Genomic DNA, 16,622 nt, shown 5'->3' on the forward strand with positions numbered 1-16,622 from the left:
ATTGACGCTTGTATTTGCTTTAGCTTAATGTGCCGATGCTTGGACAGTAATCTATTTGTGGGTTTATACCACTCATTTGAAGAACAATCATCAAATTTTCTGAGCGTTAGACTTACCCCCGTATTCACGAACGCTCCTCGACTCGACATTCACCCTTCACTTGACAGAGTTGAGTGCTGCGCCACAGCTCGGCTCAAAATGACGCTGCGCTACTTGAGAATCGCAGCACATTATTGCTGATATGCAGTGACTTCCCGTGCCTAGATATGGCGCTCCTGTCGGTTTTTTCAAGTGAAGGCGAAGCGTTGAGTGAAGGGTCGTTCTAGAATACGGGGGTTAGCTGGCGTGGCGGAAAAAAACGCCTTATCTCGCATATAACGATAAAATATACCAGACGGTTCGACGTCACTGTGAAATGGCAGAATTCAATTTCTCATTTGTTGCTATCAGTGCAGTGGGAGAGTAGCAAGCGCATGTTCGGAATGAAGCGGATGGACGTGTCTGAATGAGTGCTGCCACGCTTATGAGTAACCGCAGTTGCCAAGGTAACTGGTACCGCAGTGAAAAGCATCCGACGTTAATGCGAAGAGAAAACATATTACCCATGGATCTAACGTAACACCTGCCAAACAAGCGCAAATGTCTCCACCCTGCTAATTGCGAGGTAATTTTATCTGATGCGTAAGCGTGCACCTTTATTACCCCCTGTAGCCTTGGTACCGCTGAGCAGCCGTTGTGAGATGGAGTATGGAGTGCTAACACTTATCTTCAACAAATAAACATGCTTATGTGTCCGACTACCTCTCTCACGAGAACCAGTGCTTCATATGAGCCTATTGCTTCTAGTGTTGCTAATGCTCATGTTACGGTTGCCATTGTTTCGAAAGTGCAGACAACTGGTTATATAAACATCTGCAACAGTTCAACCTTCGTCTCCACGTGCAACACTTGTCCTTAGATTGAGCGTCATTTCCTAACCTGCCACAAAATAAAAAAAATTACAACACAGTCACCATTTCTTCGCATGCTACACATAACATCGATTCCTAGGGTACGTAGGAGCAGCCGATTTTTTTAAAGCAATACCGGTTTTTCTTTAAAAATCTGTTATAGGCATGCACTTGTTGTCTTCACAGCGAATTTTCAAACTGAGGTGGAAAGATTTTGGCACTATTTATATCACTCAAGAATAATTAATTAGGAAACACAAATGAATTGACTATTTATTCTCAATTTTAGCGTGGTTGTTTATACGGCGAAGTTTGTTCAACGATACAAAGTATTGCGTGCTTTGTATTCAAACATTAAAAATATCACGCTTGGTTTCAAAGACCCATCGTCGAATGTGCAGACCATAGTGCCGGAAGAACCGAAAGTTATGCACCGAGTGCGGCGGAAGGTCATTCGCTGTGCTGCGACTTCATTGCCTTAATGTTTCGCAATCATTCTCAGAAGACCCTTTCCCAGTAATAAAGTAGCGAGCTGTCGTCACACTACTCAAGTGGTCTTTCTATTTCTTGGTAGGAAATATCTCTCAAGTGAAAAACAATTTTTTTAATAAAGCGAAAGGTTCTTTAAAAGCAAGTACACAACTCTAAAACATTTTGTAGACTTTTGAGCACCTTACAACAAGTGTTCAACATATAAAATAATGAATGTATGCTGACTATACTTCAGTGAACACATATAACATTCTTAGCCAGGTGTGCTGAAAATTCAGAAGTTATACAAAGCCCATCTGTGCCTTGGAGTGGTGTTCTCAAATGTCTATTCATATGCAATTGCAATGGCTGTGAATTATGTGGGTGCAGCGAAGCACTTGCGCACCTCCTTTGTGACGCCAACCGTGTCAACTTCCGAAGAGCAACCTTTTCGACCGCACTAGGCTAGCTGGACAACCACCCCCTAACAGAGAACAAAATCCAGGGGCCCTGGCCCTCCCCATCTGAATCACTGACCTCTCTGTGGGCGTTGTTGAGCTTCCTGCAAGCAACCGGACTGAGAGACAAACCGTGGCTGCTCGTGGATTATTTTGCTGCTTAGTGCTTGGATAGTGCTCAAGTCACTACATCTTTTTCCCTGCTTTCACCAACTCTTCTCTTTCACCCCTTTACACCCCTTCCCAAGCAGGGGGTAGAAAAACGGAATGTACGTCTAGTTCATCCACTGGCTCTCTTTTATCTATCTCTCTCTCTTTCTCTCTCTCTCGCTCTCTTGCATGAGGCACTCTGCGTATCATTTCATGTTTATATTTCTTTCTTTTTCTTTCTTATCAGTCGACTGGTTTCTCCTGTGACAATGCGAAAAACACAATATTGCCCCGAAACACTCAAGAGAGTTTACCATTACATGTGAGAGAGGCGAAAAAACATTGTAGCTCACTGCGGAAAACAGCGCAGCGGGTGGGCATGACAGATATTAGCTGATTTTAACGCGATAATTTTAGAGAGATCGTTTCGTGGAAATTCCGCCGTCGGCATCGTCCCCGTTGTTTGTGAGCGAGAAATCATTGGTGAGCGAAAACTCGAGGAAGAAGCAAATAAAATAAAAATTAAATTTTCGGCCCCAGTAAGGGTCAAACGCAGCCCATTCGCAAGACAAGCCGATATCCGGCCACAGAGCCACGATGTTGTTTTTTTCAATTGCAGCTTGTAACATTCATTAACTGCAAACGCACTCCGACTAAACTTTTAGCACAATGCCAAGACTTCAAGGCAAATGAACCATTTGCCATTTTAAAATGGTTTCAAATGACATAATTAATCCATAACATTTAGTAGTTCATCATTGTAGCAAAGTTTTGCAAAAACTTCTCGCAGCTTGCACATATGTTCTATAAAATAAATACCTACTGGCCACGCGTTTAAATCACAATGCCTAACTGTCATGCGGCTTAACCATATGCTGTGTAAGCGAAGAAGAAAGAACATATTGTATTTTAGTAGGCCAGGTTCTAGTGCCAAAACTTGAATCCCATGTGAAGTGAGAGGTAAATCATTCTTCAGTGTTCTCTGTAGAACATCTGAAAACAAAAATGCGTCCCAGGTATCGATGAAAACACGCTCTACCGACTCAGACTTTTGGCCCAACAAGCAGTCGGATCCCCAAGGTAAAAAAATTGCCCGCAGCTTCCCTCGGGGGGACACTGAGGAGGATGCGGAGCATATAATTGGTTAACGGGGTGTTAAAGTGCGACTTACTTGGGTCGATGGCTAAATTGGTTAACGTGGTTGTGAAATGGGGTGTTAAATTGCGACTTACTTGGGTCGATGGCTAAATTGGTTAACGTGGTTGTAGGAGGGGGTGTTAAATGAGTGAACACGTAAACACGTATGCGAAAGGACGGCGCTGGTCGAAGGGACGTCGATCATTGTGTTTGTGGATTCGTTGGAATTCATTTCACCGCGACCTTGGACGTCGACGCGCCGTACAAACCAACCGACGAGCGGCAACTGAGCGAGCGAGCGCCGACCTTGAGTATATATACAGCGCGACGGCGCATGCACTGTCAGCTGTTGAATGTTCTCGAAAGAGAAGCGCGCGCGCGGCACAGATGGCGACGGCGCGACGGCGAATGCGCTGTCAGCTGTCGAATGTTCTCGAAGGAGAAGCGCGCGCGGCACAGATGGTGGGCGACGGCGCGACGGCGCATGCGCGCGCGTCAGCTGTCGAATGTTCGAGAAGCGGTGCGGACGGCGCGGACGGCGCGGACGGCGCACTACAAGGCGCGAGTATAAGATGCTTCCGCATCTAAAAATTGTCTCTTTGTTCTATCCCCGTTGTAACCGGCCGCGTAATCGTGTGCAGCCTAAAAAGGAATATTTCAACTCCAGCTGGTACGATCATCTTTTTAACTCTTTTCAAAACGTCTTTTCCTTGGCTTCTACTATACATCGAATGATACAAACGAACAGGAAAAACAGTTTCAATCAAATCTCTCGACAAGCGCTTTCGACTGACATTGGATAAGCGCTTCAAACGAAATCTACCACTAATAAATCGAAAGCCCACAACAACTTCTCGGAGTAAGCTACTGACACCATAACGCAGTTCATCATTCGAGGTAACGAAGAAATTCGGCAATGCCGATGCTAGCCTGTAACGGATCTCGTCGATCACGTGGAAAGAGAAACCTTGATGCAACCTGCCTCAGAAATAAGTGTGGCGAGGCTAAACCACCTTTTTTTAGTCTTAAGAAGAGTTTGTTGCGGCTTGTCCTTTCGTACTGAGATCGCCACACAAAAACAGCAAGAAGCCTGTGAATCCTCTGAATATTGATCCTGGACCACAACAGTACTTGCAACAAGTAAACCAGCCGTGATACTAAGAAGACGCGGCATATTGTCGCGCGAGAGAAGAAGGACAAATCACGGCCTCCCCATTTCTGTGTCGGAACAGATAGCCCTTTGATTTTCTCAGCCTACAGGTCATCGTTGTTCTTATATTGGTCTTGCGGAACACCGAGGTATGTGTTAGACATGCTTGACCATTTAATTCGTTCACACACCGCTGGGAACGCTTCCCGATTCCTATGCCACAGCCCAGCACACATGTCTATGCTTACAATGCTACCAGTAGCATTGCTATACCTTCCTACAATGCTCATGGGGGTGGGTATGCTCTGCTGATTGGTACAAAATATTGCAACATCACCAGCATATGCCGAAATCTTCACCTCACACGCGCCTGTATGAAAACCCTGTATACTTGAATTTTTTTTGTAATGGCCACACACAGAGATTCCAGGTACAAAGCAAATAATAAAGGCAAAAGTGGGCATCAATGCTATACAAATGAACGTACATTGATTCTTCTAGTTAACTTCTGGTTCACATTCAACCTGGTTGAACAATTGTCGTAAGCCATCCGGACACCCTTCAGTATCCCAGAGCCAACTCCAACATGTTCTAACAATTTAAAAAAAATGCTGTGACAAACTAGATCAAAAGCTTTCGCTAGATCGATTTGCGACATTGCAACTCTTCTGAAGTCAGCGTCACAGCAGTCCAATATGCTTTGTGTGACATGTATGTTCGTAAAAATTGATCTCCATCTTTTTTTTCAGGTTTGGTTTTGGCCAACCAGTGTACATATGACTGTTTGCAACCGCATCGCCAGAATTTTCAGTAATATATTGTGGTCCACATTCGTAAATACTATTGGCCTACAGCCAGACATGGTCTGGCTGTAGGCCAATAACTTTGTTTCTGTTTCATGGTCTGTTTTACATGGTCTTCCCTTTTCGGCATCAGAACAGTGCGTGCTTTCTTGAATGAAGGTGGTTGGCTACCCTTGTTGAAAGATTCAGCGGAAATATTTTGTAGAACAGCGGCTAACTCTGCCTTGAAAGTCTTGTAGAATACTGCCATTATCTCATCTGGGTTAGGAGATTTCTTGTTATGCAATTGGTCTACAACTATTTCTATCTTTCCCGCAGTTATATCAACCAACAAACCTCCTGTGTCTTGGCACTCTAGCGTTGCCAAAAGGCTTAAAAAATCTTTTTCAAAGGTGGTTTCTTTAGGCATACGATTGAAAAAAAGTTCGCGATAATATTCTCTAAATGCAGTTTTAATATATTATGGTTTATCACGTGCATAGTTTTTTTTTCCGTATAGTAAGAAATTGCTGATTAGGCAATTCATCAGCAAGTAACTTCTCTACTCGAGCCCTTACAACTGCATCTTGGATTTCAGTGACGTCGATGGCCTCGAGCTTGTTTTTAATATCTCTGATAACTTCGTTGTAAAATCCAGGGCTTTCTGTTTCTGTCTTGCTGTATTCGCCAAGTAATTTTTTATACTATTCTCCTTCACTTGTTGCTTGTACCGTATTTTTGCAGCCCTTTTTATGGCGCACATTTTCACAATAGATTTAAAGGATTCCCAATTCTCTGACCAGTTACTAATGCAAGGGTGTTAAACTTGTGTGATTCTTTTTTGATGCAACTAAATGCTTATCATTTCTAAGTATTTGGGTATTTAACTTCAAGAGGTACCATATAAATGCAACGTTTAGGAGCTTCTTTTTGGCCTAATGAGAACATAACAAGTGGGTGATCGCTGAATGAGACTTGTTCAACACCATAATCATTACAAAAGTTTGCAAGCTTTATTACTACGTAAGCTCTGTCCAATCTTGCGTAACTAGATCCCAAAAAACGGGTATAATGACGCTCCAATCCGCCTTTAGCAAAGAAAGCAAAATCCTTGAGGGAATACTTGTCTATACTCTCTTTTAGGTAATTACAACTGTGTCTTTTGTATCTAAGCAGCTAGATCAATCATCTGCACTAAACGCACAGTTGAAATCTCCAAGAACAAACAGTAGCCTATTAGTTTTAAAATAAGAACCCAGTTCTTGGAAAAAAGATAAACGATCACGAGAGTCTGTTGGTGCGAAAGAAAAATTATTCTGAATTTTGTCTCTTCATAGATAAACTCGCACAGAACAAATTTTTCATGCAAAGAGGTAACCACTGTTTTTTCAACAATGCCTGAACATTTCTTAATAAATATGGCACACCGTGCGGAGGTACATATTCCATGGCTAACACACACGTCATAACGCGTGCTGAAATGAGCAACCATATGTTCGGTTCCACTCTCGTTTTCAACCTTTGTCTCTTGGACAGCAAGTATGTCCAAGTCTTTTAGGGGCGAAGCTTCTTATAGCGGCACCCGTTCATCCCTCGTAGTTATAGTCGTAGTGTGTAAGCAGTTTTACATTTTGACCTGCAAGGTGGTGCCGGTGGGAGATTTCTCCTGTGCGTTGTTGAACAATAAAAAATTCGTAGCGTGCGCATTAAAAGCCAAATTATCCTGTCTCTCATTCCTCATTAGCAGCCATTGGCATGTACATTGAGCACTATCTCACAAAAAGGGGTTGCTACGTTATACTAGCTAGGCGTAGCCTCCTTGGCTTTAGAAAGGTTTAGCGAGCGTTGAGCCGCAGTGCCATGAATACAGTGAGCTACTATATACCATGATGTCAATGCGGTTAAAGGTGAGAAGTAGACACAAAGCGCAAGCCGTAAGAAAGTGTGCGTGTGCCACCTCTCGCTTAGTTCTTGGAATGTCTGCTGGATGGCGGGGCCTCTATATTGGGAATATATGATGAAAAAATGCGAGATGGTGGTACTTCGAGTGTTGAATAGATGGACGAATGGACACACAGACAGATGCATGGATGGACTAATGGATGGCTGCACCGACCAATGGATGCATGGACGGACGCAGGGGCGGATGCATGGACGAACGCAGGGACGGACGCACAGATGAACGTGTGGATGCACAAACAGACGCACGCACAGATGGGCAAATGGACGCACGGACGATCACACAGACGGACGCGTGAATGGACGGAAGCAAGAACGAATGGACGGACGGATGCTTCGCCCCATTCTCCATCGTTCACTCCGTGGATATGCTGCCATTTTTTCTTCAATGAGACGCCTAACGTGACACTATTTATGCCTTGCAGACAACCCACACACGTTAAGCATGCCTACGCGAATCGGTGCAGTCAGACGAATCATTTTCAAAAAGTGTGAACAGACTTACAAGATTAGCTCAACACCACCAGTGCACGTCCAGGCTCAGGGCCAGAACGCTCACTTTCTGCGCAGTTCGCCGCGCGCACGTGACGAGGACGCCGATCGAGACATTGCAGATGTATTGCCCATTTGATCACCAGCCTTGGCGACGGACACTCGTGGCGTTGCTGCTTGAAATCAGGTGCACTTTCACTGGCCAAGGTAGCGTTTGTCCTCGGACGCTTTGTCGGCGCTGGGCTATCCTCCGACAGGTCACAGCCACGGTGGTCACCGCATTCCTGATCACCACTCCACCGCGTTCTGCTCTTCAGTCATCTCCTCGTCAGTGACCTCAGGCTCTGTCGGCGAACTGCCAGAGATCTCAGGGTATCCGCTTGGTCCGCTTTGCGGAGAACCGTCTTCCGTTATTGGTACCGCTGTATCTGCCTCATCGGCGTCCGTAATGTTCTCGTGCCTGTCGTTCACAGCAGGAGACGCGCCGATATAACGCTGGCGTACGTTCTAGCAGAGTCATCCCTCACGTGCCCAAAAGTACGGCACACCATGCAGCGCGGCGTCTCACAATCACGTCTTATATGCCTACGCCTTCGGCACTTCAAGCAAACTGGTGCTCGTCCACGCACAACGTCAAGCACAGACCCATTGTAAAACTTGAAAGGATATGGTAGTTCCTTCACCGTCACGCCTTCTTTTAGCACCATCCATACAACTCGCGTTGTCGATTCTGAGAGCTCAAATCGAGGAACACGCCACTCGTTAAGGCGCACGTCCTTCACTTTACCAAACTCAGTCAGAGCCTTTCGAAGAGCCTCTCCTGGTATGTGGAAAGGCACCCAGTAAATCTTCGGCGTAATTTTCTGCTTCCAACTATCAATGATTGCACAATAACCACCTTTCACGCGTAAGGCACCTTTGCCAACCACAGTGTCCTTTGCCTGTCGCGTGCGAAACTTGACAAGCCAGATATGGCCCATATGGAACGCACCTTGAACACGCCTGCATCTTCAAGTTGTTCTCGAAAATCTTGGATTTGATAGTGTCTCCTCGAAGGGTCTCCGTGGAGAAAAAAACACAGAGTTTCATTCCTTCACCAGCAGGCAATGTCGGCAGTAAAAGAAATGGAAGCATATTCACGGGGTGAATAAAGGAGAGTGGGGCGAAGCATCCGTCCGTCCATTCGTTCTTGCTTCCGTCCGTCTGTGTGACCACCCGTGCGTGCATCCACCCACCCGTGCATACATCTGTTCGTGCGTCCACTCGTTCATCCCTGCGTCCATCCATGTATCTGTCTGTGTGAACGTTCATCCATCTAGTCAACACTCCGAGTAACCCCATCTCGCATCTTTTCATCGTATATTCCGCATATAGAAGCATCACCATCCAGCGGGCATTCCAAGGACTAAACGAGAGGTGGCACACGCACACTTTCTTGTGGCTTGCGCTTCGTGTCTACTTCTCACCTTTAACCACCTCGTGTTCATGGTATATACCAGTTCACTGTATTCATAGCACTGTGGCCTAACGCTTACTAAACATTTCCAAAACCAAGGAGATTACGCCCAGTGAGCATAACCTAGCAACCTTTTCTTGTGAGATAGTGTTCAATGTACATGCCAATGGGCGCTAATTGGGAGTTTGAGACAGGATAATTCAGCTTTCAGTTAACGCGCACGCTGCAAATTTTTATTGTTCAACAACGCAGAGGAGAAATCACCCACCGGCACCACCTTGCACGTCAAAGCGTAAGACTGGTTACTCACTACGACTATGACGAGGGACGAACGGGTGCCGCTTTAAGGAGCTTCGCCCCTAGAAGCAATAGCCTGGTGGAGGGCGCGAAACACCTTCATCCCGGCCAGCGTGGGCCGTTTGTAGACCTCGCAAGGAGCGAGCCCTCCCGCGTCTGGTCTATTTGAGGGCCAGAAGTCGAATGAGCCACGATGTTACCTGCAGCTGATTAAAAAATTACTACATAAATGCATTGTGGTGGAAGGAGTCTCCTTAACGCATTGTTTTTTTCACAGGTGTCACGGCGAAAACGAAACCATTCGGCAATTTGTAGGCGCAATCGGGAGGCCTCAAGCTACGTTGAAAAAAGGCCGGCAGAGTGCAGCCATCACCGCTAAAATTACACAAGAACTTTCAAACAGCTGGTCGAGGGATCGAATTCCAGCTGCAGCGGCTGCATTTCTGATGATGGCGGAAATGTTGTAGGCCCGTGTGCTCAAATTTGGTTGCACGTTGAAGAACCCCAGGTGGTCGAAATTTCCGGATCCCTCCACTACGGCGTCTCTCATAATCATATAGTGGTTTTGGAACGTAAAACCCCACATATCAATGAAATTTCAAACAGCTTTCAAGATGGACAACTTTGTCCATCTAGCGGAAACATATGATGCCTTTCCAGAGGCGTTTATCAAGCAAACAGCATACGCTAGATAACGTGCTGCCATCTGTGAAGCAGTGCACGCTGCCATCTGTGAGCTCTTTATGCCCTTTCAAAGAAATGCCATTTCAACAAACCACAAAATTGCATGGAATTAGTTTTTAATTCTCACGAAATCATTAAAGAAGTGAAGTACTGCAGTTGCCATTTCACCAATCATAAGGCGGTGCTTGGTATGGCTGGCTGGAAGAGGTCTCCAGAAGAACAAGTAGAACGATTTCCAGATAACTAACGTAACACGGATGACAAATTGTGGCCATTTACGAAAAGAAGTGTCACCCCTACGCGCAGGTAATATTACAGGATCATATGATTATATCACTGTTCGATATTTTCGTGAAGTTCTTATAAAATTGCTGTTAAATAGATCAAAAACCTGTACCATTACTATAGGTACATCGTGCTTGTGCGCGCGTTTGTGTGTGCGTGTCTGTAACAAAACATGCACTCAGCGTATGCACTCAGCGGTTCAAGGGAGAACTAGGGGCTTGATTGAGCGTTCAACCCTTAAAGACGAAGCTTGAGGGTCCCCCAATTTTGTGAAATTTACACCAGCGTACAACCTCGGAGGACGAGGTGGACCTTGTGTAGGTATCGTTGCTTTCCAGGGGTGTCACCACATGCCCGTTCTATGCACGCCAGAATGCAACTATTGGTCCACGGGGCAAAATAAATACTAGAATATACAATGCTTAAAACCATTATGAGGACCAATGTGCCGTTCGGGCTACACACCCCTGCCATGGCAACTCCCTTGCGTATGTTCTAGTGCGTTTGTTGCGAGAGAAACAGTGATTTGTTTAAAATATCTTTACTTGAGAATAGCGCAGCTGGCACCGGAAGTGGTTTTTACTACGAACAAGCTTCCCAGATACAAAAAAAACATTTGTGGCTGGATATCCGGAACAAAATGAAGGCCAGTAATAATGATCCCTCAGATAACCCCGACCAGGCCAGGACAATGTAAACTTCGCATTCTTTATTGCCCTTCTTCTTGTAGAGAATGGCGCCTACTGTGAATTGTGATCTTGAGTTATTCAAGCAGTTTCCGTTACATATCTTACTTTTTATTTGCTCGTAAATTACCAAAGTAATTTTAATGATGCAGGCAACCTTGCAAATACATAATACCAGATTTTCACAATATTAATTGTTTCCGACTAATGAGTGTAAATGACATAGCATTGCACAAATTTTATGCACAAATTTATGACTCTTCGATGCAAACTACATGCACGACTCATAAAACCAAGATTTGAAGAACCGACCCTTTATTTTTTAAAAATAGCAAATTCATCCAGTTTCCCTGGTCTTCCCCTTTCACAGATATATAGTCAAAAACACAGGCTGTTATGAATAATTGGGTATACGGCTCCTGATCTGAAAAATAAAGGAAGAAATAGATTACGTATGAGTTCAAAAAGTTAATAAAATGACCCTGCAATATCATTTTATGAAACTAAGGTCTATAGTCACTACATTTTTGTCACCAATTTACTGAATCGAGGTTTATTATTATGCAAACTAAATGGTATGGACTATGCACTAATTAGCATCAACATATTTCCATGGTAGAATGTGTACTTTCTTCTTCGAATACCAATTCACCTTAAGAAAACACAAGTAGCTAAATATAAAGACATCCAACGTACCAGTTTATAACACCACCAGGGATTTTTCTTGCAATACTTGAGTTCTCAGACTATTGTCTTCACACTGCAAAAAAAGAACAACAAAAAACACTTATATGCCATTTTCTGTTCAGGTTATTCGACCATCCACCTTTTTCGGGCCCTTACTCGGTTAATTCTGGTGAATCATGCACAAGTAGCATAGGGCCGTAATAAATATAAGTAGGTCACATTGGATTCATAAGAATCAGATTTAAACGAATCCATCTATCCAGCGATAAAACTGCGTGCGATATATTTCATAATGAAATATTTGCGGAATGCAGGCTTAGTGTCGTACACCAGTGAGAATAATACTATTGAAAATAGTTGGAGCAGCATGGCGTCACGACTATAGAAGAATCTTTTATCAAAAATATATCGGGGCTGTACTCACGTAGTAAAGCAAAAAGCCTTTACCTAATAAGTTGGTTCGCTTCGTTATGGCTGACAGATATCTCAGAGAGAGTGTCGAGTACAACTTACACCTGATGAAACTAATACCTGGTATCTCATCAGCCTTTTGTGTTTGATGAAAACTGCCGCTACTTGTGATACATCGTACTTATAACATGTTTTTTTTTAAAGTAGCGCGTATGCTACATGTATGTTTGCTTTGTCAAAGCAAGTCTTTTTGTAAGAATAACACTTATACACAAGTGTTTTCAATTTAAATAGTGATTTTATCTGGTCGTCTTCCTTTCTCTGTTAATGTTTCTTTTAGTTCAATTTGCGGAATTTAGTGATTTAAGTGAAAACAATATTTGGGAACCTTTGTGACCAACAGCATGCATTTTTAAGACTTCGAGGAAGGCAGTAATGACAGTACATACCCTTTTGCAGTAGCTGCCATGTTTACTGGTAATTCAGGCAGGCCTGCAGGTGTGACAAGACGTGCGGGTGGTGTTACAATCTCAGGCAGCTGTGAGTGACTTGGCCCTTCAGCAGAAGAGACACCACTTGATACCATTGTCGTTCCTAAGGGGCTATGATGAATGGAGGAGATGTGAGAACTTCCAGATGTTCCATATGGACTGAAGTAGTTTCCAAAAGGTCTGCCATAAGCAAAGGGACCATATAAACCAAGTCCATTGTTATAGCTCAGAGGAAATCCAAATGAGCTACTGAAAGGACCATATCCATTTACACCCAGAGTACCCACTCCTGAATGACCGGGAGTAGTTGCGTATGTGCCATAACTTCCATATGGACCAACTCCGAGCCCGTAAAGACTGGAGTATCCGAATGGATGAAGTGAACTTCCATAGCCGTATATGCCAGCACGACCGCCCAATGAATATCCCCATAAGTCATTCAGGCCACTATGGACAGAAAGATAAGGCAAGTCAGAGTAGCCATTCAGGAGTCCCGATAAAGCTTCCAGGCCTGGAAAGCTTTTGTACAATCCTGACAGACGTGCAATACTAGGATAGCTTCCAAACAAACCTGAAAGGGCGTGTGGACTTCCGTAAGGGCTAGAAAGTCCCGGGTAAGCTCCAAACAGTCCTAGTGGTCCAAAAGTACCACCAAGTCCTCCCAAGTAACCTGGGTGTCTACTGTACAAACCTGGGAGACCTGTTGAAGAAGCGTATCCTGCCAAAAGTCCCGACAAGTGTCCAAGTCTAGGGTAAAAACCGGGGTTGCCATACAGGCCGGAAAGACTTGAATAACTTCCAAGTAGTCCTAAAGGGCCTGCAATATTAACACCTCCAAGGTAACTTCGGTGCCCACCGTAGGAACCAAAAGGTCCCGTAAAGTCAGAGTACCCTTCCAGAAATCCGGACAAGTGTGCAACCCTCGGGTAACTTCCATGCCAACCAGATGGAGCTAGTGAGCTGCCGTACAAAGCTTCAAGATCTGGGTAATGTCCAAGTAGCCCTAGTGGTCCATAATGTCCAGGAAGACCTCCGAAGTAGCTAGGATACACACTGTTCAAAACAGAAGAACCGGTCAAAGCCGAATATTTTCTCAAGAGACCCGGGTAACTGCCATATAGACCTGAAAGAGCGAGTGAGCTTCCATAGAGACCGGAAAGTCCTGAATAACCATCAAGTGTGCGCAGTGATGCGGAAAGAGCACTAAGGCGTCCCAGGTAAGTGGGATAACCACTGTAGGGACCAGAAAGCCCTGCCAGACTAGGGTATCCTCCCAACAGTCCTGACAAGTGTCCAAGACTAGGGTAATAACTATGGCTGTTATAGAGGCCTAGAAGGGGGGAATAACCTCCAAGTACGCCTAGCGGGCCTGCAAGATTAACACCTCCAAGGTAACTTCGGTGTCCGTCATACCAACCAGAAAGTCCTGTCAAACCAGAGTATCCTCCCGGAACTCCAGGCAAGTGTCCCACTCTGGGGTAGTTTCCGTAGAAATTTGAGAGAGCTAGTGAGCTGCCGTACAAACCTCCAAGCTCTGGGTAACGCGCAAGTAGCCCTAGTGGGCCATAAAGATTAGCAAGGCTTCCAGAGTAAGCAGGGTATCCACTATTTAAAGCAGAAACACCTGTCGATGCGGAGTATCCTCCCAAAAGCCCTGGGTAACTGCCGTATAGACCTGAAAGAGCGAGTGAGCTGCCATAGAGGCCGGAAAGTCCTGAATAACCACTAAACGGTCCCAGTGACCTGGAAAGAGCCCTAAGGCGTCCCAAGTACTCGGGGTAACCACTGTAGAGACCAGAAAGACCTGTGAAACCAGGGTATCCACCTATAATTCCTGACAAGCGTCCAAGTCCAGGATAATAACCATGGTTGTCATAGAGGTCTGAAAGATCAAGTGAGCTTCCATAGAGGCCTGAGAGTCCTGGATAGCCTCGAAGTAGTCCTAGTGGACTTGCACTTTTAACACCGCCAAGGTAACTTATGTGTCCGCCATACAAACCAGAAAGCCCTGTCAAGCCGGGGTATCCTCCCCAAAATCCGGACAGGGGTCTAACTCCAGGGTAGTTTCCGTAGAGACCTGAGGGAGCTAGTGAGCTGCCGTAAAAATCATCAAGTCCTGGGTAACGTCGAAATGGTCCCAGTGGTCCGGAAAATCCAGCAAGGCTTCCGAAGTAGCCAGGATATCTATGGTTGAAAGCAGAAAAACCTGTCAAAGCTGAGTATCTTCGCAAAAGCCCTGGATAGCTGTCATATAGACCTGAAAGAGCGACTGAGGCTCCATAGAGGCCGGAAAGTCCCGAGTAACCACCAAGTGTTCCGAGTGATTCAGAAAGAGCACTAAGGCGGCCCAAGTATCCCGGGTAACCAGTGTAATGATGAGAAAACCTTGACAAACCAGAGTATCCATTCAAAAGCCCTGGCAAGTGTCCTAGCCCTGGATAACCACCATACAGACCTGAAAGAGCTAGTGAACTTCCATAGAGGCCGTGAAGTCCTGGGTAAACACTATGTGTTCCGAGTGATTCAGAAAGAGCACTAAGGCGTCCCAAGTACCCGGGGTAATCAGTGTAAGGACCGGAAAGCCTTGACAAACCGAAGTATCCACCTAAAAGCCCTGGCAAGTGTCCTAGCCCTGGATAACTACCATACAGACCTGAAAGAGCTAGTGAACTTCCATAGAGGCCATGAAGTCCTGAGTAAACACCATGTGTTCCTGGAGATCCAGAAAGCGTGCTAACGCTGCTCAAATAACCTGGGTATACACCATACAAGCTGGCAAGAGCAGACAACCTAGGATGGCTTCTCAGAAATCCTGCGTATGTTCCATCTAGGCCTGAAAGACCTAGGGCCCTTCCATATAGACCCGAAAGAATTGTGTGGGGTCCTATGCTCCCATGGCGAACGCCATAATCTCCCAGAAGTCCTCCTAGGGCACCAGAGTAACCTAGAGATCCGTAGGCACTGCCGTACAAGTATCTCCATGGGCTATAAAATCCAGAAAGTCCGTAAGCGTGAGACAGGTCACCGCTGTACCCCGGGTGGGCCCCGTAGTAGCCGCCATATAGGTTTGAGAAGGCCCCGAAGTTCGGGTAGCCTGCCAAAGAACTATACGGGAAGGCAGTAGTTCCCCAAGGTGTTCCTATAACACCGATGCTGGCGGTACTTCCAACCGTGCTAGGAACAGAACTTGATGTAGCACTGGCGATGCCGCTCACTACTCCGCCTGGACCACTCGCAATATTGTGTGCAGTCACCCCCGAGGCACTGGTTGGTTCCAATGCAAGACTGATATGCTCTTGATATTGCCCTAATGGTGCAGCTCTGGATGAAACAGCTGTAAATAGAAAGAAATTACTTATGGGTGTCCTTTTCAATAAGTATCATTCCTGCATTAAATTGTCATCGCATTTTGTTGTTATGCGCATCGATAAAGTACTGACGGAAGCCTACACACAATCAAGGAGGGATACTTTCAATTCAGTACAGTTACACTCAGTCAATTACTACATAGTTTTCTATAAATCATTTCTTCGTGTCTGCATGACCTTTGTACAGAGCTGCAGTTGTATATATTAGGTAAACAACCAACGATGCTTAAACTACCCTATTATCACGTTGGGGCTTCAGCTTGCAGTTTTATACTCTATTATCTACAAAACATTGTACATAATCAGATTGATGCAATTATGCTGAAGATTCTATTATTCGTAATGATGCGTGTTCGATAGGTAGCTGAGCTCTCAGCTATATAGGTTCTTGGAACGGCGATATGAAAATCACTAAAGTTTAACATTTAAACGCTCTTTCAAACATAAGCACTCACCGGTGCCGAGGAGGCCGATGATGATGGCCAGGACAATCCCCCGCATAGTGGAAAGCTTCTTCAGCCCCTTCCTGAGCAGTTAGCAGCCGATAGTTGTGAGCTAAAGATGCTGCTGGTCGTACTATATATGCCCCCGGTGGTTGCTAAGCTGGCTACTTTTTTGTCACCAGTTGTTGCCTGGCGTACTTCTTTTTGTTTTCAGTGCGCACATTATTGGCTTTTTTCTTACACCACCAAAGAAATAAAGAAAGTT

At 45.1% G+C, this 16,622-nt stretch overlaps 1 protein-coding gene across 1 annotated transcript; it reads right to left on the reverse strand.

Annotated features, from left to right (window-relative positions):
- Positions 1 to 11,653: 11,653 nt before the first annotated feature.
- LOC142791434 (uncharacterized) lies at positions 11,654 to 16,415 on the reverse strand. The gene is made up of 3 exons (XM_075885492.1): positions 16,370 to 16,415; positions 12,505 to 15,880; positions 11,654 to 11,717 (listed from the first exon to the last, which is right to left on the reverse strand). Exons 1-3 carry the CDS (start codon positions 16,413 to 16,415, stop codon positions 11,699 to 11,701), a joined length of 3,441 nt encoding a protein of 1,146 aa, XP_075741607.1. The 3' UTR covers positions 11,654 to 11,698.
- Between the last annotated feature and the right edge of the window lie 207 nt (positions 16,416 to 16,622).

Source organism: Rhipicephalus microplus, unplaced genomic scaffold, assembly GCF_043290135.1.
Source record: "Rhipicephalus microplus isolate Deutch F79 unplaced genomic scaffold, USDA_Rmic scaffold_166, whole genome shotgun sequence".
Lineage (NCBI taxonomy): Eukaryota > Metazoa > Arthropoda > Arachnida > Ixodida > Ixodidae > Rhipicephalus > Rhipicephalus microplus.